Below are 24,699 nucleotides of genomic sequence, written 5' to 3' on the forward strand. Positions count from 1 at the left end.
ATCCAAGAGGACACCCAAGTTGCGCACCCTTTCCATTGGGGCCAATAACTCGCCCCCCACAGTCAGCTGCGGCTGCAGCTGACTGTACCGGGGTGCCGGCATCCACAGCCACTCCGTCTTGGAGGAATTGAGCTTGAGTCTGTTTCTCCCCATCCAGACCCGTACAGCTTCCAGACACTGGGATAGAACCAGCAGTACATTTTTTGCTAAGCCAATCTTGGAACTGAGTGTCAGACAGAGCTAGACACTTTTTTAAAAAAGTTAGCTAAAACATTAATTTTGATTGTCATGTACAGCTACCATATTTGCTGAAATTCTGAGATTCAGAATTCAATCAGATTTTTGCAGCCTGATGTCAATAACCTTAGTGTGACCTCAACCTGTACTGGGGACCTAATAATACAGAACTACCTTTCATAATCTTTGTAAGAAACGTAGACATATAACTAGAGCAATACTAGAATGAGAAAGTATTCATAGGCATGGGGCAACTAGAATAACAGAATTGGAAGGGATCTTGGAGGTCTTCTAGTCCAAGCCCCTGCTTAGGCAGGAAACCCTACACCACTTGAGACAAATGGTTATCCAATCTCTTCTTTAAAACTTTCAGTGTTGGAGCATTCACAACTTCTAGAGGCAAGTTGTTCCACTAATTAATGGTTCTAACTGAATTAATTGTTCTAGCTGCCAATAAACAAAAGCTTCCTATTTTGTCTCCCTCCCTCCCACCAATCTGGTTCTGCTAGCATTGATATCCTTTCTACAAACTCAAATGTTTTGGGTTTTTGTTTTTATTCAACAGGTAAAAAGTATTCACCCAGAATGCAGAATGCAACAGGAAATCTTTGAAGAAGAAAAGAAGTGTATGGAACATTTAAAGAATGCCAATGCAGTGAGTTTAACAGGTGAGATAATGGCTTATAGTGGCATACCAGTCACTCATTACTGGTCCACTGCAGAGGTGGGTTTCAGCAGGTTCTGACCAGTTCTGGAGAACTGGTAATAAAAATTCTGATTGGCCCCGCCTTCATCTATTCTCTGCCTCCTAAGTTCCAGCTGATTGGGAGGAAATGGGGATTTTGCAGTAACCTTCCCCTGGATTAGGGAGGGAATTTATTATTTATTTATTTATTTATTATTTTGATTTATATACCGCCCTTCTCCCGAAGGACTCAGGGAGGTTTACAACAAGGTAAAAAACAAGAATACAAAGATTAAAACATTATTAAAAAACTTATTCAATTTAGCTAAAGATAATTAAGACTCTAATAAAACTCTAATAAAAACCCCCATTAAAACTATTAGGCCAGCCCTGCGCGATGGAACAAAAATGTCTTGAGCTCGCGTCGAAAGGTCCGGAGGTCAGGGAATCAACATATCCCTGGAGGCAGCTCGTTCCAGAGGGCAGGAGCCCCCACAGAGAAGGCCCTCTCCCTGGGGGTCGCCAGTCGACGCTGTCTGACCGACGGCACCCTGAGAAGACCCTCCCTATGGGAGCGCACTGGTCGATGGGAGGCAATCGGTGGCAGCAGCCGATCCCGTAAATAACCCAGTCCTAAGCCATGGAGCGCTTTAAAGGTAGTAACCAGCACCTTGAATTGCACCTGGAAGACCACCGGTAACCAGTGCAGCTTGTGCAGGAGAGGTGTTACATGGGAGTCTCAAGTTGCTCCCTCTACTATTTATTTATTTATTTATTTAATCAAAATTTTATACTGCCCTTCTCCCGAAGGACTCAGGGCGGTTTACAGCCAGATAAAAAACAACAATATAAATACAGAATAAAATAATAGTTAAAAAACTTATTCAGTTTGGCCCGAATTAAGATATCTTTAAAACGATAAAACCCACTAAAAATTAAAACCAGATAAATCTAAAATCCTATGCCAGTCCCGCGCAGATGAATAAATATGTCTTCAGCTCGCGGCGAAAGGTTCGAAGGTCAGGAAGTTGACGAAGTCCTGGGGGAAGTTCATTCCAGAGGGTGGGAGCCCCCACAGAGAAGGCCCTTCCCCTGGGGGCCACCAACCGACATTGTTTGGTGGACGGCACCCTAAGGAGTCCCTCTCTGTGAGAGTGCACGGGTCGGTGAGAGGTAGTCGATGGCAGTAGGCGGTCCCGTAAATAACCCGGTCCTAAGCCATGGAGCGCTTTAAAGATAGTAACCAGCACCTTGAAGCGCACCCGGAAGACCACAGGTAGCCAGTGCAGGCTGTGCAGGAGTGGTGTCACGTGGGAGCCACGAGCGGCTCCCTCTATCACCCGCGCAACCGCATTCTGAACCAACTGGAGCCTCTGGATGCTCTTCAAGGGGAGCCCCATGTAGAGAGCATTGCAGTAATCCAAGCGGGAAGAGACGAGGGCATGAGTGACCGTGCATAAGGAATCCCGGTCTAGGAAAGGCAGCAACTGGCGTATCAGGCGAATGAAGACTTTACAGTATCCTTCCCCTGGAGTGGGATGGAAATGGAGATTTTACAGTATCCTTCCCCTGCCACACCCATCAAGCCACGCCCACCAGGTCATGCCATACCCACCAAGCCACGCCCACAGAACCGGTAGTAAAACATTTTGAAACCCACCACTGGTCCACTGGTACTTCTATACCTGCTTACTGAGGACATGATTGATGTGGCATAAAATGGTACATTGTTCTAAATTGTAGTACGATTTGAGTTTTGATTAGTGTGGTGCAGAACAACCCATGATACAAAAATGATAGTTTCCTCTTTCGGAGATTCTTGGAACCCCTCTGGTGTTGATTTCTGAAAACTGGTAACATATTTTTCCTGCTCTTTTCAAATGTGAAATATATGAAATTTAAAAGACCTAAAGTTAGCATTTACAATTAAATTAAAATTAAATTACAATTACAATTACAATTACAATGTAAAAGAACATACACAAATTCATTCCACGGTTAGGCACACCCACATATAATGTGGTTCCATCCATGTTATAGATTGTGATCACCCAAAAATAGTCCACTCCTGAGTGAGTTAGGCTTAGCTCTATCTCAACTGGAACACTCAGCATGGTATAGAACAATGGTGGGTTTCTACCAGTTCGACCCAGTAGTGGCGATGGCGGGAAGCTCCACCCACCCACCCAGACGTCATCACGGATGCTCTGCACCATCCATGTGCTCCCGATTCCAAACTGGTAGCAAAGGTAAGTGCTGGTTCTACTGGTGTAGAACCTTCCTATCTGGTGTACAAACCCACAAATGGGAACCAAGAGTTCCATAAACTTTCTCTCCTGCCATCTGCTGGTCATCTCAACATTTGCAGCCCTATATCTTGATCCTAAGGAGCAGCTCACCTCAACGATATAAATAGTTAGTCTACACTCTCCTGTTAAAATTTCAGAGTTTTGAGATGTAAATCAGACCAAGATAAATCACTTCAGAATTTTTTCCACCTTTAATATAATCTGTAAGCTGTACCATGTAGTTGAAAAACAAACTGAAATCTTCTGGGGAAAAACTAAAAAACCAACCAGCATGGTTGTATAAGTGTGCATACCCTTAAACCAGGGGTGTCAAACACAAGGTTCGCGGGCCAGATATGGTTGCATCTGGTCTGCAGGGCTGTCCTAGAAAATGTAAGGGGCCGGCCCGCGTTGTTTCGGTCCAGTCTACCCTGTGCAAAGAGGAAACATTGGACCAGCGTGACTTTGCCCCCATTTACCCAGTGCGAACAGGAAACATGCCAGCGGTTTGGGGAGTGTTGTCAAGATGGCCACACACCTCCAGTCAGCCCCCACCCCCCCAACCAGAACCATGATCAGCTCTCAATGAAATTGAGTTTGACATCCCTGCCTTAAACTAATACTTTTTTTTTTATTATTCCAAAAGTTTTACAGAAATTTTTCCCCTTCCTTTCCCCCCACCTCCCCTCCCCCCTCCCTTCACAACCCCCCTCCCCCCCCGACTTCCCGGAACGAGCACAAGGTATAGTTAAAAATAAAACAAACATATGCTAAAAAAAATTTCGTCCCAACTTAATTATACCCCTACAATCATCAATTCCTAACTTCCACCAAAAACAAACAAAAATAATACATCATAATCATTCAAAAACAATCTGATAACTCTTAGTCTGATATCTACTTTGAATATAGTCAATCCATTTTTTCCATTCCTTTAAGTATCTTTCTTGCGTATTGTCTTTCAAAAAGGCTGATATCTTCGCCATCTCAGCCAAATTGGCAACTTTCAATATCCATTCTTCTATTGTAGGTAGTTCTTTTTTCTTCCAGTATTGTCCTATTAGTAATCTTGCTGCTGTTATTAGATTTAAAATCAATTTAGTCTCAATTACTGTACAGTCCGTAATAATTCCCAACAAAAAAAATTGCGGCAGGAACTTTATCTTCTTTTTCAAAACATTTTTTTAAACTAATACTTTTTGAAGCGCCATTTGATTTTATGATAGAATTCAGTCTTCTGCAGTAGGAGCTATCAGCATGATACATATTGCCTGAGGTATCTTTGCTGACTCTTTCTTGCAAAAACACTCCAAATATGTCAGATTGCAAGGGCATCTCCTATGCATAGCTCTCTTCAGGTCACCCCACAGACGTTAAATTGGATTCAGGTCCGGACTGTGGCTGGGCCGTTCCAAAATTTTGAAATTCCATTGTTTTGCTGATTTGGAAGTACGCTTTGGGTCAACATACGTTGAAGGGTAAAAATCTTCTTCATCTTCAGCATTTTAGCAGAGCCCTTTGTGCCTAAATTGACTAATATTTGGAATTGTTCATAATTCCCTCCATCTTGACTGAAGCCCCAGTACCAGTTGAAGAAAAACAGCCCCAAAGCATAATGTTGTCACCACTGTGCTTCATTGTGGGTAAGGCGTAACTCTGGTGATATGTACAAGTAATGCTGTTTTTGAACCAAATATATTTTTTGGAGTTATGGCCAAAAACTTCATCTAATGGTCTCATCTAATCATAAGAAATTTTCCCACATGGTTTTGTCAGACTTGATGTAGGTTTTTGTAAATGTAACCAGACTTGAATGTAACTAATCTTTGTTAAACAACGCTTCCATCTTGCCACCCTATCCCACAGCCCAGGAATATAAAAAATATGGGAGATTGTTGTCACATGCAGTACACAATCAGTACTTGCCAAAGATTTCTGCAGCTCGTTTAGGTCTCTCAGGAGTCTTTTGGACAGCTTTTCTTCATTTTTTTTTCATTAGTTTTAGAAGGACACCCAGTTCTTGGCAATATCATTGTTGTGCCATATTTTCCTCACTTGTTGATGGCTGTCTTCACTGTGTTCCATGGCATATCTAATGCCTGGTAATCTTGTTTTGTTTTGTTTTCCCCTTTTTTATTATTATTTATTTATTTATTTGTCAAACACAACAGTATATATAAGTATGAAATAACCATACAAATTGGATACAGTCAAAGGGAACATTAGGACAGGAACGGTAGGCACACTAGTGCTCTTATGCACGCCTCTTACAGACCTCTTAGGAATGGGGTGAGGTCAATAGTAGAGAGTTTTTGGTTAAAGCTTTGGGGATTTTGGGAAGAGACCACAGAGTCAGGTAGTGCATTCCAGACATTAACAACTCTGTTACTGAAGTCATATTTTCTACAATCAAGACTGGAGCGGTTAAGTTTAAATCTATTGTGTGTTTGTGTATTGTTGCGATTGAAGCTGAAGTAGTCTTCGACAGGAAGGACATTGTAGCAGATGATTTTATGAATTATATTCAGGTCATTTCTCCTAACTGACACCTTCCACAATGAGATCCCTTTGATGCTTTGTAAGCTATTTGCAGACTATGGCTTTTGCTGTAAGAGGCAATTGAGTAAATGTCATAAAAATCCTACTAGAACAACTGAACTTTATTCACCCAGTAGATCAGAGTCACTTTGATTGATGGCAGGCATGTACTGACTACTATTTAACATCAGTTTGAATGTGATTGGTTATTTCTGAACACAGCCACATCCCTACCTATAAGAAGGTATGAAGACTTAAGGAACTATGTTATTGTAAGTCCACCCCTCCCTGCAAAAAAATACTTTGGTTTGTTTTTCAGTTGAATGGTGCAGTAGATAGGTTATATTAAAGGAGGAAAAAATTCTGAAATGATTTATCTTGGTCTGATATATATATTTTTACATTTTAAAAAAAGCCAGGTATTTAATGGAAACATGTAGACTTTTTATATTCATTGTAGAAATATGTATACTCCACATCAGCAGAAAGTATCCTTGGTCAGTTTCAGGGATTCTGGTAGGCCTCAGGCTTTTCAGGTAGTCAGGAAACTGGTGGTTGCCGTTCCTATGTCAGCTGCCATTTTGTTTTTCTCACAGTGCCATAAGCATTATAGAAGAAACAAAATCATGGGTGCTGGGAAATGGTTCATGTGGATCATCCTTGGAAAAGTAGATGGTGTTGCAAGTAATAATAATAATAATAACAAAAACAGAGTTGGAAGGGACCTTGGAGGCCTTCTAGTCCAACCCCCTGCCCAGGCAGGAAACCCTACACCATCTCAGACAAATGGTTATCCAAAATTTTCTTAAAAATTTCCAGTGTTGGAGCATTCACAACTTCTGCAGGCAAGTCTGTGGCACATATTATAATATAGTATTATAATTTGTGGCACATATTATAATAAGATTGGAAACATGATGCTATGGTCTATAAACCAGGGGTGCCCAACCTGTGGGCTGTGGGCTACTAGTGGGCTGTGAGGGGATTACAACCTGGCAGTTGCTCAAATGGCGGGTGAATGTGTGCGGACATACTCCATTTGCATGAGTGACAGGCGCGCATGCACACCGCTTGCACAAGTGGAGCTGTGTTTCACACACATGTGCTTGCCAGATGCAGAACCATCCCCTCTCCTTCCCTGTTGCTGGTTCAAAAAGCCAGGCTGAAAAACAGCTTCTATCCCAGAGCACTAACTATATTGAATTCTACTGTATAGTGCAATATTAATGCAATATCAGGGGTTTTCAATTCAGTTGTATAGAATGTGAAGGATGTGTTTTTGTTTTATTTTTTAGGGTATAATGTACACTGAAGATGGCATTTAATTTCGTTGTATGAGGTGCAATGACAATAAAGTAAACTAAGTAACTAACTAAAGCCAGAAACGTTGGGGAGCTCTCTATAAACAGTGATTGATTTTTTAAAATGGTAATATTCTTAGGGCATAAGCAGTTAAGGACAAAAATGTAGAAAAGAAAAGCATGGAAGTTACCTCTCCTGTTATTTTGTGCTCTCCGCTTAAAAAAAGCTGTAATATTTTAACATGCTGGATATAGTTGTTTTTACATGTATACAAAGTTGATGGCATTTTCTAATGACCAATATATCTGCAGATTGCAACTTTCCTTTCTTCATATTCAAGCCACTTTTAAAAATGATCCATAGCTACTGTACTTTAGGAGGGGAAACTGTGATAGAAGGAGGTACCTGTTTCTATTCCTTTTCTGCCTTTACTTTTGAAAAAAAAATTGTTGCCCCTTTAAGAGCAAATGGAATAGAATATTATCAAAAAGCAAATACAAGAAGTAGGATATTTTCCACAGTAGGAGCCTTAACTAAGGCCATCTGCTCATAGTGTAAATAAATGATGTTTTTATTCTTATAGTAGGGAGACAATAAATTTACCCGTGAGCTTATAAATGAAAAAGTGTATCTTTGCCAGGAATGCAAGGAAAACATATCAATAGCCTAATGCTGCTTTATAGGCAAAGATAACTCTGTTAGTGTTATGCAAAGCTAAAATTCAAAGACAGTTGGGTTGAATTCTCCTTTCAGATTGAATTTCTAAATCAAATTAGTTGAGTGTGTCAGGTTGAATCAGACGACATTCCTGATAAAATCAGACTTTTATCATATTTAATCTTTAAACTGAATTGAATCACTTTGACAGTTTGAATTGCAATTCTGAACTCAACAAATAAGTCAGGAGATCTAAATCAAATTTTCCAACCTTAACTCTTGGTCATATCATGCATGTTCCTAATTTCTGTTCCGAAAGGATTACCTAGAATTTCATACTAGGACATGTGAACTAGTAACTAAATCTGGAAGATACTTGCAATGGCAAAGCTTAAAAACATTTCTGTCATAAATTCTAAAGGAATGCTGATAAGATTCTCTCTACCTTTTATCTCCAAAGACTATTTTCTGAACCAAGGTATCATTTGCAGGCTATTCTGATTGAATATCTTTTTGTTGAGTAGCCAATCACCATTGCTGCTGCCAGACTAATTAGCCAATTATAATTATACATTTCTTATGTTTCTTCCAGAGAAAACAATGCTATAAATATCTTGATAGAGATCTAGGTGCAATGAATTAAGGACACATTTACTTATATATCAATATCAAATATATTTTAATTATGGCAGCTTTAAAAAATCTATAATTGGCTGGGTACACAGATAATGCTAAACCATTAAAACATAATTTATTAATCATATTGGCTGGTTTAACCATGAACTAAGCCATGGTTCTGATTGTTTGGAGCTAAATAAAGATTCTTTTTGGTAGAGTGTTTCTTAGGTCAATAAGGCTGATTTCATTACTGTTTTTACAAACCTATTTTCTCTCCACTCTTGGTGATTCCTGGTTCCTACAATTTTCTTAGCAAGGTTTTTTTAGTTTGCCATTATCTCTTTCCTAAGGCTAAAACCATTCAATATCACAGTAGTCCAAGTCTATGTCCCAACCACTGGTGCTGAAGGGAATGAAATTGACCGGTTCTATGAAGCCCTACAGCACCTTATAGAATTAACACCAAAAAAATGATGTCCTTATCATCATGGGGGATTGGAACGCTAAAATAGGAAGCCAAAAGATAACCGGAATAACAGGCCAAACTTGCCTTGGAGTACAAAATGAAGCAGGGCACAGGTTGATAGAATTCTGTCAAGAAAATACGATGATCATAGCAAACGCTCTTTTCCAAGAGATGACTCTACACATGGACATCACCAGACAGTCAACACAGAAATCAGATTGACTATGTGCTCTGCAGCCAAAGATGGAGAAGCCCTATATAGTCAGTAAAAACAAGACCAGGAGCTGACTGTGGCTCAGATCATGAGGTTCTCCTTGGAAAATTTAGGCTTAAATTGAAGAAAGTAGGAAAAACCACTAGGCCACTCGGGTAGGAACTAAATCATATCCTTGATGAATATACAGTAGAGGTGACAAATGGATTTAAGGAATTAGATGTGGTAGAAAGAGTGCCTGAAGAACTACGGATGGGGGTTTGCAACATTGTACAAGAGGTAGCAACTAAAACCATCACAAAGAAAAAGAAAGTCAAGAAAGCAAAATGGCTGTCTGAGGAAGCTTTGCAAATAGCTGAGGAAAGAAAGGAAGAGAAAGGCAAAGGAGAAAGAAAACGATACACCCAATTGAATGCAGAATTCCAGAGAATAGCTAGAAGAGATAAGAATGCCTTTTTAAATGAACAGTGCAAATAAATAGAAGAAAACAATAGAATAGGGAGGACCAGAGATCTATTCAAGAAAATTGAAAATATGGCGGGAACGTTTCATGCAAAGATGGGCATGATAAAGGACCAAAATGGCAGGGACCTAACAGAGGCAGAAGAGATTAAGAAGAGGTGGCAAAATGACATAGAAGAACTATACAAGAATGAACTTAACGTCCCTGATAACCACGATGGAGAGGTCACTGATCTCGAGCCAGACATCCTAGAATGTGAAGTCAAATGGGCCTTAGAAAATCTGAGCAACAACAAAGCTAGTGGAGATGACAGTATTCCAGCTGAGCTATTCAAAATCTTAAAAGACGATGCTGTAAAAGTGCTACACTCAATTTGCCAGCAAATTTGGAAATTTGGACTGCAAGGTGATCAAACCGGTCAGTCCTAGAAGAGATCAACCCTGACTGGTCTTTAGAAGGCCAGATCCTGAAGATGAAACTCAAATACTTTGGACACCTAATGAGAAGGAAGGACTCCCTAGCATTTCCTAGCCTAATGCTAGGAAAGATTGAGGGCAAAAGAAGAAGGGACGACAGAGAACGAGGTGGCTGGAGGGAGTCACTGAAGCGGTCGCATGAGCTTAAATAGACTCCAGAGGATGGTAGAGAACAGGAAGGCCTGGAGGAATGTTGTCTGTGGGGTCGAGATGGGCCGGACATGACTTTGAAACTAACAACAACAATAACAACAACAAAGACTAAAAAAAAAGTGACTGGCCCAAGATCAGCCAGCTGGCTTTGTGCCTAAGGCAGAAGTCAAACTCAGGATTTCCCACTTTCTAGGCTAATGCCTTAATCACTACACGAAACTGGGTCTCCTGCTGTATCTTCTTTATTATTTTTGCATCTTACGCTTGGGATATTTGCTTTCTAGTCTCCTTTTTTAATTATTCATTAAAAGGCTAACAATAGGTTTCTTAAACTTTTGTTCTTTGAAGGAATAAGCCTCTATTGGCCAAAGAAATTACATGAAAATGAAGATACTTAATATGAAGCAAAAAAAAAAAATCTGCCCTATTTATTTGTCTTTATTAAATTGCAAGCGAATCTGAACTCAAGGAAATAACAAGAAGAAAAGAAATTTAAGACCAAATGTGTTTTTAGCTGGCTGAGAAGCTCTTAGTTCTTTTTAAAAACTCCATTGTGAGCTTTTCCAGAGAATGATACAAAGGCTAAGAAAATAATATCGTAATCTACTGTACCTCTGTGATCTATATATAGAGCATACAAATATTGCTTTAGTTCACCCATGTATGAATCACATTTCTGTGGGGACCATTGACTTAAATGCAGGTGCAAACACATTACTTTTTCTGAATTGATGTTGTTCAGAAAAGAACCAATTAAAAAAGACACCCTTTATTGATTAGCCTTTCTAAAGTCAGAATATGACCAACCTATTTGTAGTTAAAACTTTTTCCCCCCTGACAACGGCTTTTTTTGTTTTTGTTGTAGTGGAGATAGAAGGCTGTATTAGTGTACAGTAGTTTCCATCTGTTTGGGAGCAACCTTTGCCTGTAACTCTAGCCTATTTCACAATATGAGAGAATAGAATTGGGATGAAATAATTTGAATATTTATGTACCGATAATTTAGTTTTCTTTATTCAGGAATCAGCTACTTAATCGACAGAGCTACTTGGTTAGCTCCTCTTAATTATCTGTTTAAGTTTGTATTGCTCCTTTTTGCATTTGTAAGAATGTGCATGGCTTATTTAATTTTTATTAATAACTAATGGCAGTAAATGTATACAACACACCTTCCTTCACCTATTTTCTCCACAACAACAACCTTACATGGTGAGTTAGCTGAAAGAGAGTGACTGACTCAAGGTCATCCTGCTGGCTTTCATAGTTAAGGCAGGACGTAAGATGTATCTGCTTCTTTCTAGCCTGGTGCCTTAACTACTACACCCATTTCTCTCCCTTCCTCCCTCCCTCCCTTTCTCTCTCTCTCTCTCTCTCCCTCCCTCTCCCTTTCCCTCTCTTTCTCATTTTCTCTCTCTCTTCCTTTCCTCCCCTTCTCCCTCCCTCCCTCTCCCTTTCCCTCTCTTTCTCATTTTCTCTCCCTCCCTCCCTCCTTTTCCCTCACTTTCTCATTCTCTCTCTCTCTCCCTCCCTCCCCCCCCTCATTAAAATGAAACAACAGTGTAATACAACACATGATATTTAAAATCAATAAAATCCAAATGACTCTAATACTAGAATATGTTTTTGCTACTTTCCTGGGAGAATGGAGGTCAAACACTACAGCTACGAAGCACTTTGAATTCTGAGGTAAAAAGGTTGCTGGAGTACACACTCAACACTTCTCAACAATTTCTTTAATTTAAAGCGTGTCTTTTCCTGGGATTGTGCTGCAGTTGTAGAGAGGACCTACAAGGAGTATCCTTGTACAACCTGAAGGACTTTTTATTCCGTAAGAGCACCAACGTGCCTACCGTTCCTGTCGTAATGTTCCCTAAGATTGTATCCAATTTCATATAGTTATTAAATACTTACGATTATATTTATGCTTATATATCGTATAGTTATTTCATGCTATGCTTATATATACTGTTGTGACAAATAAAAAAATAAAAAATAAATTAAATAAATAAATAAATACAAACATTCTGCATAGCTTTCTTCCGAAAGATAGTGTTTTGTACTCTGAAAATCTTACAGAATAGCCATTATTCCAGATAGCTGAGCTTTGGGTGGAAAAGATAGCTTCAAAAATTGTGGCTGCTGATTTAATAACAAGGCAGGTTCTTAGCAAGAAAGATGTTTTAAAGGTCAACAGTAGCACTTTAAGTGTTGATAAACAATTAACAGCCAGTGCACAGCTTTCAGTGCAGACTTTTTTATTTAATACCTTTTACCACTTACACAATTTGTCTATTGTGTTTTGCATTAGTTGCAATTTCTGGAATATAAAGCACCTTGCAATTGTTGCTAGGTCTGACTAATAAAGGAAGGATCATAGGGGGTTTATTATTGTAGGTGTGCAAATGAGCTTCTTTCTACAGTTCCACCTGTGAATCTAATGACAACTCTGGGTCACAGAGCATATCTAAACAGCAAAGTTTTTAGGGGAGTACAGTAGGTGGGAAGCTTAGAGAACAAAATACGATGTATGAATGTTGGTATCAGTGTGCTAAAGCAAGATGATGTGTAACTATAAAAATTGTTGTAAAGTAACTTTAGGTGTATTTTTTTTCTCACATTTCATACTTTTTTAAAAAAACTTCCTGGCTATATATGTATTCTTCAATTCCTCAACTTCCCTGTCTCCTGGGTGTGGTTCCCAACACTAAACTATAATTAATATTAGGGTTACAATATCTGCACTTTCAAAGCTATACATGATCACCAGATGGTATTTTTTTCAGAATGTTCTGTAACTTTGTTGCCATCTAGTGGTCCTCCAGTCATTGCAGCCCAGATGTGGTAACCTTATGAAAACTCCTCCCTTAAATCTCAATTCTCTCCCAATGTTCATACATAAAGAATGACAGGCTGGGTCCTTCCAAAGGACAACTTTCTTACATAACAATAACAACCTTATGGCCAAAAGATTCGTAACTGTAATTTGAAACATTTTTTTAAATTTTATTTTTACAACCACAGACTTGATTTTAATGGTCTCTGTTATTCTTTTAAAATTTTACGACATGTATCATATTTAGTAATTTATAGTGCATGCAGAACTCATAAAATTGAAAGTTGATGTTTATTTTAACTTTAACGTTAGAAAAAAGATGAGCTGTTACAAACCATTAGGTGTAACTTGATTATCAATCTTAGATTTCAAATCTTGTTTATATTTTACATTAGGTAGCTTTTAATACATAATTATCTATCTTTTACTTTATGTTTCTAATACTTTAATGAGTTATGTATATTCAAATGAACTGTCAGTAAAACTATATTTTTCTGTTTTACAATGCTACAAGGAAAAAATACTGAAAAAAATCTTAAATTAATATAATTCTTTCAGTAGTCTAGACCAAGGGTCTGCAAACTTGGCTCTTTTAAGACTTGTGGACTTCAACTCCCAGAATTCCTCAGCCAGCAAACTGGCTGAGGAACTCTGGGAATTGAAGTCCACAAGTCTTAAAAGAGCCAAGTTTGCAAACCCCTGATCTAGACTATTCTTTCAATAGTCATTTGAAATAATCAAGGGTGACAAAAAAAAACCCCAACAATAGTAAGTCAAGTGAGAGATATGTGGGATTTCACATGATTAGTACTTTACTGCGTGACAACTAGGAAATATTCTGGAACAGGGGTCTCTAACCTTGACAACTTTAAGACTTGTGGACTTTAAGACTTGTGGACTTCAACTCCCAGAATTCCTCAGCCAGCAAAGTTTTGCTGTATCGTGGAAGTAGAATATGCTGTAATAATCTTCAGCCAAATGGAAAGTTAGTGGCCTGAGGCCTGCATGTGACTTTCAGAAAGCTTTTCTTACTCTTAACCAGCATGATTAGAAGAAAGAAGTATAATGAAATAAAGTAAGCATTTTAGTTTCCATTGGCAAGTTGATATCTAGACAGGCTTTTCCTCTCTTTATGTCATGGACCCTGTTGAAAATTTTGGAAGCCTACAAAAACCTGAAACATCAGGTGAAAGGTATGAGCCTCCTCTCTGCTAAATTTCAATTAGAGGTTATTAAAAAATAAAGTGGTAATTCCCCCTCCCCCCCCAACCGAGTTCATGGTGACTCTCAAATCAGGCTAGGACAGTTAATCTAATGGCAATAGACCAATGTTCCCATATGTCATTGGAGGGAAACGGATTGGGTGTCTGTGTAGATATGCAAGGGTCCCAACTGGCAACTAATTTCACTTTGAGACCAAAATGTTTACCCATTGCTGAACTTCGTATCCAGAACACAAGAGTTCAAGAAGGATTGGTTTTTAATTGAGCTGAGAATAGGGCCTGATTCTATCCACTGCAAAACTGAGCAAGCCATTAGCCTTTTCCCTTTATCTTTGAGTTTCTGATGTTCTAGCTGAGGACTCATTTAAAACAAAAGCATTTTAAACTTAGTGAAAAATTTGAAGCGATCATTAATTCCAACTTATGCTTGTTTATTACATTTCCATAGAGAAAGGCACTCCAGAGTTTTAAAATGTCATTAAGGTACAAAATATATTACTTTATTTACAGGTTATTTAAATGCTGCTCTGGATTTCATACACATTTATATTTATGTATGGAAAACATGATTCTGTCATTTTGTTTTAAGGGAAGATTTCTTTTTCTACTGGAGAGCTTTAATATGCTTCCCTGCAGAAATATATAAACAAGTGTATTACTGATCATGAAAGAACAAACTGTACTTCGTTATTTACCAAGTTCTTGTGTGATTTTTAGCTAAAGCATGTACTCCAAAAATTTCAAGTAGATAATCAAAGTTCCTTTGGGATATATTTCTCTTGGGATCTTAAATATACCATATTTATCTTTAAATCATCTTTAAAGAAAAAGAGTATCTTTCTCTTTATTGAAACACAAATGCTGTTAAAAGATTACAAGGTTAGTTTAGCAGAGCATAATACTATATTCACACCATCAAATCCATGAAGCATTTTCTGAATTATGGCTTAACTGCTTATTAAGTTTATCTGAATTAAGTAGATGTAATGGCAAAAGAGCTAATCATTTTGTATATCTGAAATAGATTCTCAATCAGTTACCTTTTATTTTTCTCCCATCCTGATTTATTTTCTTCTCATTTCATGTTTCACAGATCATTATGACCTGATAAATTTAAGATAATTTTCTCTTCCCAAATCATTGGGTCAAATAGTATAATCAAAGTATATGTACCGGCATCCCGGTACAGTCAGCTGAGTCCTCGGCTGACTGTTGGGGGCGAGTCATTGGCCCCGATGGAGAGGGTGCGCAATCTGGGCGTTCTCCTGGATGAACGGCTGTCTTTTGAAGACCATTTGACGGCCGTCTCCAGGAGAGCTTTTCACCAGGTTCGCCTGGTGCGCCAGTTGCGCCCCTTTCTAGACCGGGATGCCTTATGCACGGTCACTCACGCCCTCGTGACGTCTCGCCTGGATTACTGCAATGCTCTCTACATGGGGCTCCCCTTGAGGGGCATCCGGAGGCTTCAGTTGGTCCAGAACGCGGCTGCGCGGGTGATAGAGGAGCCTCGGGGCTCCGTGTTACCTATCCTGCGCAGACTGCACTGGCTACCTGTGGCCTTCCGGGTGCGCTTCAAGGTGTTGGTGACAATCTTTAAAGCGCTCCATGGCATAGGGCCGGGCTATTTACGGGACCGCCTACTGCTTCCAAATACCTCTCACCGACCCGTGCGCTCCCACAGAGAGGGACTCCTCAGGGTGCCGTCAGCTAGGCAGTGCCGTCTGGCGACACCCAGGGGAAGGGCCTTCTCTGTGGGGGCTCCCACCCTCTGGAACGAACTCCCCCCAGGACTTCGTCAACTTCCGGACCTCCGAACCTTTCGTCGCGAGCTTAAAACGCACTTATTCATCTGCGCGGGACTGGATTAGATTTTAAAGTTATTGGTTTTAAGGGGTTTTTTATTATTTATATTGTTTTTAAATTAGGCAATAGAATAAGTTTTTTAATCGTCGTTTTTAATCTGTATTTATATGTATTTTAATTGCCTGTGAACCGCCCTGAGTCCTTAGGGAGATAGGGCGGTATATAAATTTGAAAAATAAAATAAAATAAATAAAGTAAAGATATAAAGTTAAATGCTGTATATATATGGAGTATTTTACAGTATTTCCTTTTACAACTTATTTGCCACTTTTTGGGAGTCTGCACACAGACCTTACCTTTTGCAATCTTTGTTAACTTTGATCTAACGGACACCTGTATATATCATTAGACATTACAGTAAGAAGCATAGGAAGTTTAGTGTCAATTTTTTTATTTATTTGCATCCCACCTTTATCGTTTTTACAAGCAACGCAAGGCAGTGGATATATATAACACACTTTCCTCCTCCAATTTTCCCCACAACAACTACCTTGAGCCACAGTGGCGCAGCAGTTAGAATGCAGTACTGCAGGCTACTTCTGCTGCCTGCCAGCTGCCTGTAATTTGACAGATCGAATCTCACCAGGCTCAAGGTTGACTCAACCTTCCATCTTTCCGAGGTGGGTAAAATGAGGACCCAGATTGTTGGGGACAATATGCTGACTCTGTAAACCGCTTACAGAAGGTACTGTGAAGCGGTATATAAGTCTAAGTGCTATTGCTATTGCTGAGAGGTGGGCTGGGCTGTGGAGAGAGAGAGGGAGGGGGAGAGAGAGAGGGAGGGGGAGAGAGAGACCCAAGGTCACCCAGCTGGCTTTCATGGCTAAGGCAGGATTTGAACACACAACCTGTTGCTTCCCAGCCTGGTGCCTTAACCACTAGACCTGGGTAGAGTCTGGGTAATCTGGGTATAATTTCACTTGCTATGTTTTTTTCTTGGAGATGTTGCATATTTGATTCACTTTGATATTTAACATTTTGGATGAGGATATTAGTGTGTGTTGTGCAGGTGGTACGTTTTGTCATGAAAGGCAGATATGTTAAGATTTAAGGTAGAAGCCATGCAAAGGTCCTAATTAGCTACTTAGAAAGTATATTCATGCAAGAGTTAAATACTGGGTTGAAAAACAAATTCAGAGGCTAAAGGCCTCTGGTGAGCTGTGACTGGCTGTAGGACACAATTATTTCAGAGAATCTGGATGGATGGCAACCAGAGACCTCTCACTCTCACTCCTTAATGTCCATTAATTAGCTAGAGTCAGTTTTGGAGTCTTGATTATATTGGGAGTTCAGGAAAATCCAGAAATGGCAAAAGGGAGAAATGCTTTCACAAGTGTGTCAAGAACTCTTGACCCCTACCTCATGTGGTGGTCTCCCCGATTTTAGCCTCCTTCTGAATTTTCCTTTCTAGACTACAATATTTTCACTAATTCTGGCTTGTCACTGGCTCCTCATGAATAGCAAGGAATACTCTCTTGTCTTGTCTTGTATCTTTATATACATAATAAGCTTTGGCACACCTTATGTTTCTAGACCCATATATTCTTGATTGCTTCTTGATTCTAATTCCTTGTTTCTGAATTGCTGCTGACTGTTGCCCATTGTCCAGTTCCTGACAATGTGAAAGTGGAAAAAATCACTTTTCTCAGCAATATCTTTCAGGTATTTTCCCCAAGCAAAGAGGAAATATAGATTGTCACCCTTTGCTTTTGAGGCAAACGTAAAGACAGAACAATGGAACAAAATACATTATTTATTTTCCTTTTCTTTACTGCTTGTATGAGTTGCACATCTGTTAGAGCCAATGCTTTTTTTTTTAAACGATCAACATAATTACTAGTGTTGCTAGTTTTTATACAGACACACAAGCATTTGCCCATATATGTACAACAACTTCAAAAATAGAATTGTGGAGTCCTTTTTTTTTAGAATAGAATAGAAGAATAGAATTTATTGGCCAAGTGTGATTGGACACACAAGGAATTTGTTTTGGTGCATATGCTCTCAGTGTACATAGAAGAAGAAAAAAAAAACCTTCATCAAGGTACAACATTTACAACACAAATTATGGTCATTTGTGTTGTAAATGTTGTACCTTGATGAAGGTTTTTTCCCCCCCTGAGTTTGGTTGTCTGCTTGCAGACATTTCATTACCTGACTAGGTAACATTATCATTGCTAATGAGCGTGTGGCTTGCACCCTATTAATATAAAATAGCTAAGTCAGCCAGTGTTGATGGGGTGTGGTCTTCTCTTTGGTAATTCTTGATTAAGAAATTGCTTTCTGCTTGATTGTTTGTATGGTGTTAACCTATGCTTATCTGGGTGTAACTACTGAAGTACTAAGAATAGAATTATCATCCCGTTTGGACTTTTGCATGCCTAAAATCAACTGGGACTCCACTGTATATGGCCTGAATCCTCTCTGGCATGGCGGGATAGGCAGAACAAGGCATTAAATAGGAATGCTGCCAGGCACTGTGAAAATGATATGCCTAGCCTTTGATTTCCACCTAATAATAATAATAATAATAATAATAATAATAATAATAATAATAATAATAATAATATAATTTAATTTAATTTTTATACTGCCCTTCTCCCGAAGGACTCAGAGCGGTCAACAATCCATGGATACAGTACAAATAAAAACAATGCTAAAACACTTATTAAATTTGGCCCCTAAATTAAAATACATAAACCATAAAACACCATTTAAAATTACAACAGTAATTTTATACTGTTTACTGTTATAGCAACAGTAAAGATATAAGACAACAGTAATGTTTTCAACAGTAGATATTAGTGTCCCTGAGAAAATGCATTTCCTATCTCTATTGGTGTATTGTATATTCCATAGGACCACAGTGGATACTAACTGGGGGTGGGGTGGGGAGTCAGAACTTGCTGTTGAAAATTGCTGTAAGTGGGTAAAAAGAAGACTTGGAGATTCATAGCTTACAGGTGAAGTGAGTGAATGGAAGCTTAGGAAAATATGGACATTCCTATCAGGAGTAAAATGCACTTATCTTCACTACTGGATTGCAAATGTGAACATGCTCATTCGCCACACTCGTGCGCACTCCTCCACACATGCACAAAGGGTAAAAACCGGGACGTGTTGACATCTGGTAAAAACCGGGACGTGATGACATCTGGGTGGGCGGAGCCTCCCGCCAGCAGCCCTACCGGATCATGTGAGTCAGATAGATCCGGCTGGATTTCATCACTGATTCCTATCCTCTTTCAAGCTGTGTGTATAGAAAGATAACTGATTTGAACCACACTAAAACCACAGTATGTGTATAGTATCACAGAGGTTGGTTGTTTTGAGGAGAAACTAACCTGCTTCAATAGTACTCTACAATATGGCTTTTTCCACAGTATCCCGGTCTATTTTGATGTCTGGAAGGGGGGATTTAAAATAACAATCCCATTGTCAAACATTCCAAGAACTTTAATCAGAATCATTATGGTTCTGCAAATAGGAAACTAATCCTGAAGCAGGTGGTGTCATGATTTCTGTAAGACCCAAAAAATGAAACTTGAGCTCAAGATCCAAGCGAGAATTCACTGGTTCTTATGTTTTCATTATCGAACGCTAAATATTTACGATAATGAAAAGATGCTTGGATCCTTCTATTATACTCGCAGAGATCATAGCAGCTGGCAGAGGACTGTTCCGTAATTTCTGTTCCTTTTTTAAAAAAATACCTTTTTTTTAGATGAAAGTAAAGTTAATCTGCATAATATAAGGCTGCAGTTTTCTTTCTGTAGAACGAATAGGTGTAGATTGTAGGGAAGAACGATTTTTCCTTTTTTCGTATAATAGACACAGTATATTACACAATTCCCAGCTATTTCAGTGATGATTATGGCAGAAACATTTCTGGTACATAAGCATCGGTGGTGGTATTCAGCCGATTCTATCTGGTTCAGGCGAACTGGTAGCGGCGGCTGCGGGAGGCTCTGCCCACCCACCCAGACACATCCCGTTTTTGACTCTCTGGGCATCCGCGGAAGGCTCTACACATGCGTGGAGGTGGCGTGTGCACTCACGTTTGCAAAGCGGTAGCGAAGGTAAGTAAATACCACCCCTGGTAAGCATCCAAAAGTAGCAGGTTCAAATCATCGTATCAGTAGGGCAAAGAAAATACTTTTATCTTTATTAAATAAATAATAGGAATCCCAAGGCATGCAGTAACTATTTAAATCTTCTAAATGAAAATTATAGACAGTAACCCTTATAGAAAGTTTGCATGAAATGGAAAAATGCATTTATTATTTCTGGTTTTAATTATTAGGAGAAAACAGCGATCACTGAATAATAGAAAAGTTTTTTAAAAAAAATAATCATAGAATAAGAAGTAATTTCTTATTATTTCCTATTCTATTAAGCTTCTAAGAAGCTTTCTTTTCTTTTTATTCTTTCTTTCTGGATTTCCCCCCCTTTTTTTTCTTGCTTCTTTTATTCTTTGTTAGTTTGTGTTAGTTTTTATGTTTTTTATAAAACCTTCAATAAAACCGATATTAAAAATTATGATTGCAGACATTTATGACCTTTTCTGAGAATTATGAGAAACTCACTTATAAAGTGTGTAAATATTCCACAAATTCTTCAGGCAATCAGCAAATGCAACAAAACCAATACTATATGTTTAAATATTCTGAAGATGTTTTACTTATTTATATAGAAGTTTGCTTCATATCAAATAAAGAATTTTATTTCAAAGTAAAAAGACACTAGTGAATAAAGCAGAAAGTAGTTTGTTCTGAAAAGTTAGGACGGATTAATTTTGTAATTTTGTAACATTTGTATATTTTTCAAGGTAATGCTTATTTCATCCCATTTACACATCAATGGTCAGGGTTTTTTAAAAAAAACTTTCAAAAACTAATATGCATTTTAATGCAGATATTTTCTTAATGCAATACATGTTGGATGTAATTTTATATGCTCCGAATTGCATATTCAGTATTTCCAGCATGCCTAGAATGGGGATTAAGATTTCAAATGTTCCCTAAGGCAGGAGTGTCAAACTCAAGGCCTGGGGACCAGATCCAGCCCGCAAGATGCTTAGATCTGGCCCGCGGGGCTGTCCTGAAAACAGCGGACCGGCCTGTGGTGCCTCTGCCAGTGAAAATGGAGCTTAGGAGGACTGTGTGCAGCCCTCCCGGGCTCTTTTCCTGGGCAGAGGGTTGCAGGAGGCCATCACAGCCAGAAACGGAGCTCGGGAGCCCATTTTCACTGGCAGAGTGCTCGGGCCGCCAAAAGCACCTCCAACACGAGTAACATTGAGCTGGCCATACCCCTCACCCCCGGCGTTACTTAGCAACAAAAATGTTGGCCTCAATTGTGTTTGTAAATCAAAGAGTTACCTGTAGTAACTGCTTGACACAGAGGCATTGTTGAATTTGAGAACTTCACAGTTGAATAGAAATCTGAACCTGAATATTTAATTAGAAGTAAACCTACTGACCCACGGACCACATCCAACCCCTCAGGTATCCTTGTCTGATCCATGGCATTGGCAGGAGGTGGGGCAGCCTCTGGAATGGTGGGGCAGCCTCTGGAATGGTCGGGCAGCAATAGGGGACTATAGTGGGGGCCCGCCACAAAAGACCCAACTTCTTATGTGGCCCCTTGGAAATGTTAATTGTCCACCCCTGGCTTAACTGCCTTCTAGAACACTTGTGAGTAAAACAAGTTTTGGTTTTATTTAATTTGTGATGGCAGATGTAAAACCACACTTGTCAAGCTCTCCATGCATATTGCTACAAAGACTTCTACTGTACATTTCCTCTATCAAATAAATAAAGATTAGTTATTAAGTTAAATAATGGAACATGGAAGTTCAAATAAGCTTCATGGTTGCTACTTAGGACTTACACAGTCTTCAGAAACCAGCAAATTTGTCCAATTAACCATAAGCGGAGCTGTTCTTGTGCCTCTAGGAGAGCTTGATATGCAGACGTATTTCACATGGGAAACAATAATTTGATCATTTTCTAATATCAGCTGTTAAATGCACTTTTAATGACTGGAGAAAAAATTGGTTCTTTTTGCTTGCAAAGCAGTTTAATTGCTCATACTAAATCAGTGTGCAATCCGCGGGGTCCCCCTGGACTGTCAATTCCTGTTCAAGGAACAGTGGTAGCCCTGGTCAGGAGGACTTTTGCACAGCTATGTATTGTGTGCCAGTGGTGTCCTTTCCTAAACCACAACAACCACAATCTATTCATGGTTGCTTTCACTTTAGTCACCCTCTAAAACAGTGGTTCTCAACCTTTATAGTGCTGCGACCCCTTTAATACAATTCCCCACGATGTGGCGACCCCTTTAATACAATTCCCCACGATGTGGCGACCCCAACCGTAAAATTATTTTCATTTTGAATTTATTGCGCCTGAAGCCGTATTGGCTAGCGATCTGAAATGCTTGCAATTGCCTTGAGGACGGAGGCATTAAAGCGGAGACTCCTCCCCTATTAAGTTTATTGCGCCTGAAGCCAGATTAGGCTAGCGATTGGGAGTGATTGCAGCTGGCTTGAGAGGGAGACATCAGAGCAAAAATTTCTCTCTTTTTTAATTCATCGCGCCTGAAGCTGAATTCAGCTAGCGATTTGAAGAGCCTGCAGCTGGCTTGTGGAGTCAACCATTGGAGCACGATTCTTCGACTCGCAAGTATACTTCCCATATTTCCGATGGTCTTAGGCGACCCTTGGCAAATCGTCATTCGACCCCCAACGGGGTCGCAACCCACAGGTTGAGAACCGCTGCTCTAAAAGACTACTGCAATGCACTTTATGTGGGCTGCCCTGTAGGATCTGGAAGCTACAAATGTACAGAATATAATACACTTCTTGTTCTCCAGCTGCATTTGTTTCCAGTTTGCTTCTGGATGAGTTCAAGGAGCTCATTATAAGCTATAAAAACTTTTATGGCATGCAATTGTGTTCTTTGAGGGACTTCCTCTCCCTAATTATGCCCACTCCTATCCCATTAGATCTGCAGAAGAAGCATAGTCCAGGTGTCATCTGTTAAGGAAGTGCCATCTGGCCTTTTCTGTCATGGTGCCCATAACTTCAAATATTCCCCCAAAGATTAAACTGGCCCCAATTTTTGTAAGGCTTGGATGCAGATTTGTTATTTTTAGGGTTATTTTTACTCGACTTTAAGGCTTATCTTCCTGATTTTTATGTTTTTATGCCTTTTTTTCAATATTGTTAGCAGCTCAGGCTAATGAGTTTGAGATAGTGGCCATAGAAATCAAATGGATATATAATGCATGTTGGTATGTGGTGGGCTAAGAAGCCAAAATTCACCTCCAAATTCATATTTTGGAGGGTTTTCTCCAGAAGTTGTTGAACATAATGTAGATCTTTTTTTAAAAAAAAAGTCTGACCTTTTAAAGATGAGGACTATTTTACTTTTCCTATAACTTAGGAGATGTTAAACTATGCTTCCCCAGTGTGACCAATAGTCGTGATAAATTATTTTCAGAATTATAACTTTTATTTCCTTCATATCTCATCTATAACTGAAATGTTGGAAATCAGTATAGCTACTTAATAAAAAAAAATCCAGATATATGACTAAGAAAGGTTCTGAGTTAATAGCATTAGGTTTCGCAGTAGAATCATAGTTCACCATAAAGTGCTTTCCATTAAAAGGAATCAGTTAACGTTTAGACAGCAAACATTATAAATCCATGGAGTTAAGACATCAAACTAAAACTACACCAGTCAAAGAGAAATGTATTAAAAGAATGGGCTCGTAATCTGTAGATATTGTTGGGGAGATAAACATCTGCTACCAAGCTTTATTTTACCGTATATACTCGAGTATAAGCCGAGTTTTTCAGCACGTTTTTTGTGCTGAAAAACGTCCCCTCGGCTTATACTCGAGTATATACGGCTTATACTCGAGTTTTTTTTTCTCTTCTTTTTTTCACATTATACCGGATGGCGCAAACTTGGCGGGCTTTTGCATTAGCGCGGGGAAGCCCTGCCGGTGCAGTGAGAGGGCGGGGCGGGGGAGCCGCCAGCCTTCTCGGCTGAGGGAGGGAGGGTTTCCCCGACCGGTAGCTGCCTCATTTCCCACCCTCGGCTTATACTCGAGTCCCCAGTTTACCCCAGTTTTTGGGGGTAAAATTGGGGACCTCGGCTTATACTCGGATCGGCTTATATTCGAGTATATACGGTAGTTGAATTCCTCTTCATTTGCATGGTCAGGCCTTATAAAGATTGGAAGTATTTTGAAAGCAGCTTCAGACACAAGATTTATACATGGGTATCATTAAAAACTGGCTCCCCATTGATATATAGATAGCTGGTTTGAAAAATTACTTTGAAATTACATGAGCAGTCATTTGCCTGACAGGAGAGCAGCTGTATAAATATATTTTAACTAATCATTCATTGATATTAGATTCAAATCATTCTCATTATTAAGAGTCCACCTCAAAGAATGGTTAAGTAGTAACTATTTTTAGTAATTTGTAATAAATGATGGTTTCTAGCCCATCATTTATCTCTCATAATAGTTTCCCTTCCTTTGAAATGCAATCCATTTATTTGAAGCAATTCTTTCTGTGCTGGTTTAACAGAGTATTTCTACTTTCTTTAATAAATAATTCTACTTGTTTGGCTTAAATATAAAAGTGGCATCTATTAATCTCACAA

General features: G+C 39.1%; 1 protein-coding gene across 4 annotated transcripts in view; it reads left to right on the plus strand.

Moving 5' to 3' along the window:
- The window catches only part of VIPR2 (vasoactive intestinal peptide receptor 2), a 224,647-nt gene that overhangs the window by 149,790 nt on the left and 50,158 nt on the right, over positions 1 to 24,699 (plus strand). For all 4 annotated transcript variants that reach the window (XM_058179768.1, XM_058179771.1, XM_058179769.1 and 1 more), the window contains one exon: positions 803 to 905. In XM_058179768.1, coding sequence (XP_058035751.1) covers positions 830 to 905 — 76 coding nt within the window. In that variant the 5' untranslated portion in view covers positions 803 to 829. The remainder of the gene's footprint in view (positions 1 to 802; positions 906 to 24,699) is intronic.

Source organism: Ahaetulla prasina, chromosome 4, assembly GCF_028640845.1.
Source record: "Ahaetulla prasina isolate Xishuangbanna chromosome 4, ASM2864084v1, whole genome shotgun sequence".
NCBI lineage: Eukaryota > Metazoa > Chordata > Lepidosauria > Squamata > Colubridae > Ahaetulla > Ahaetulla prasina.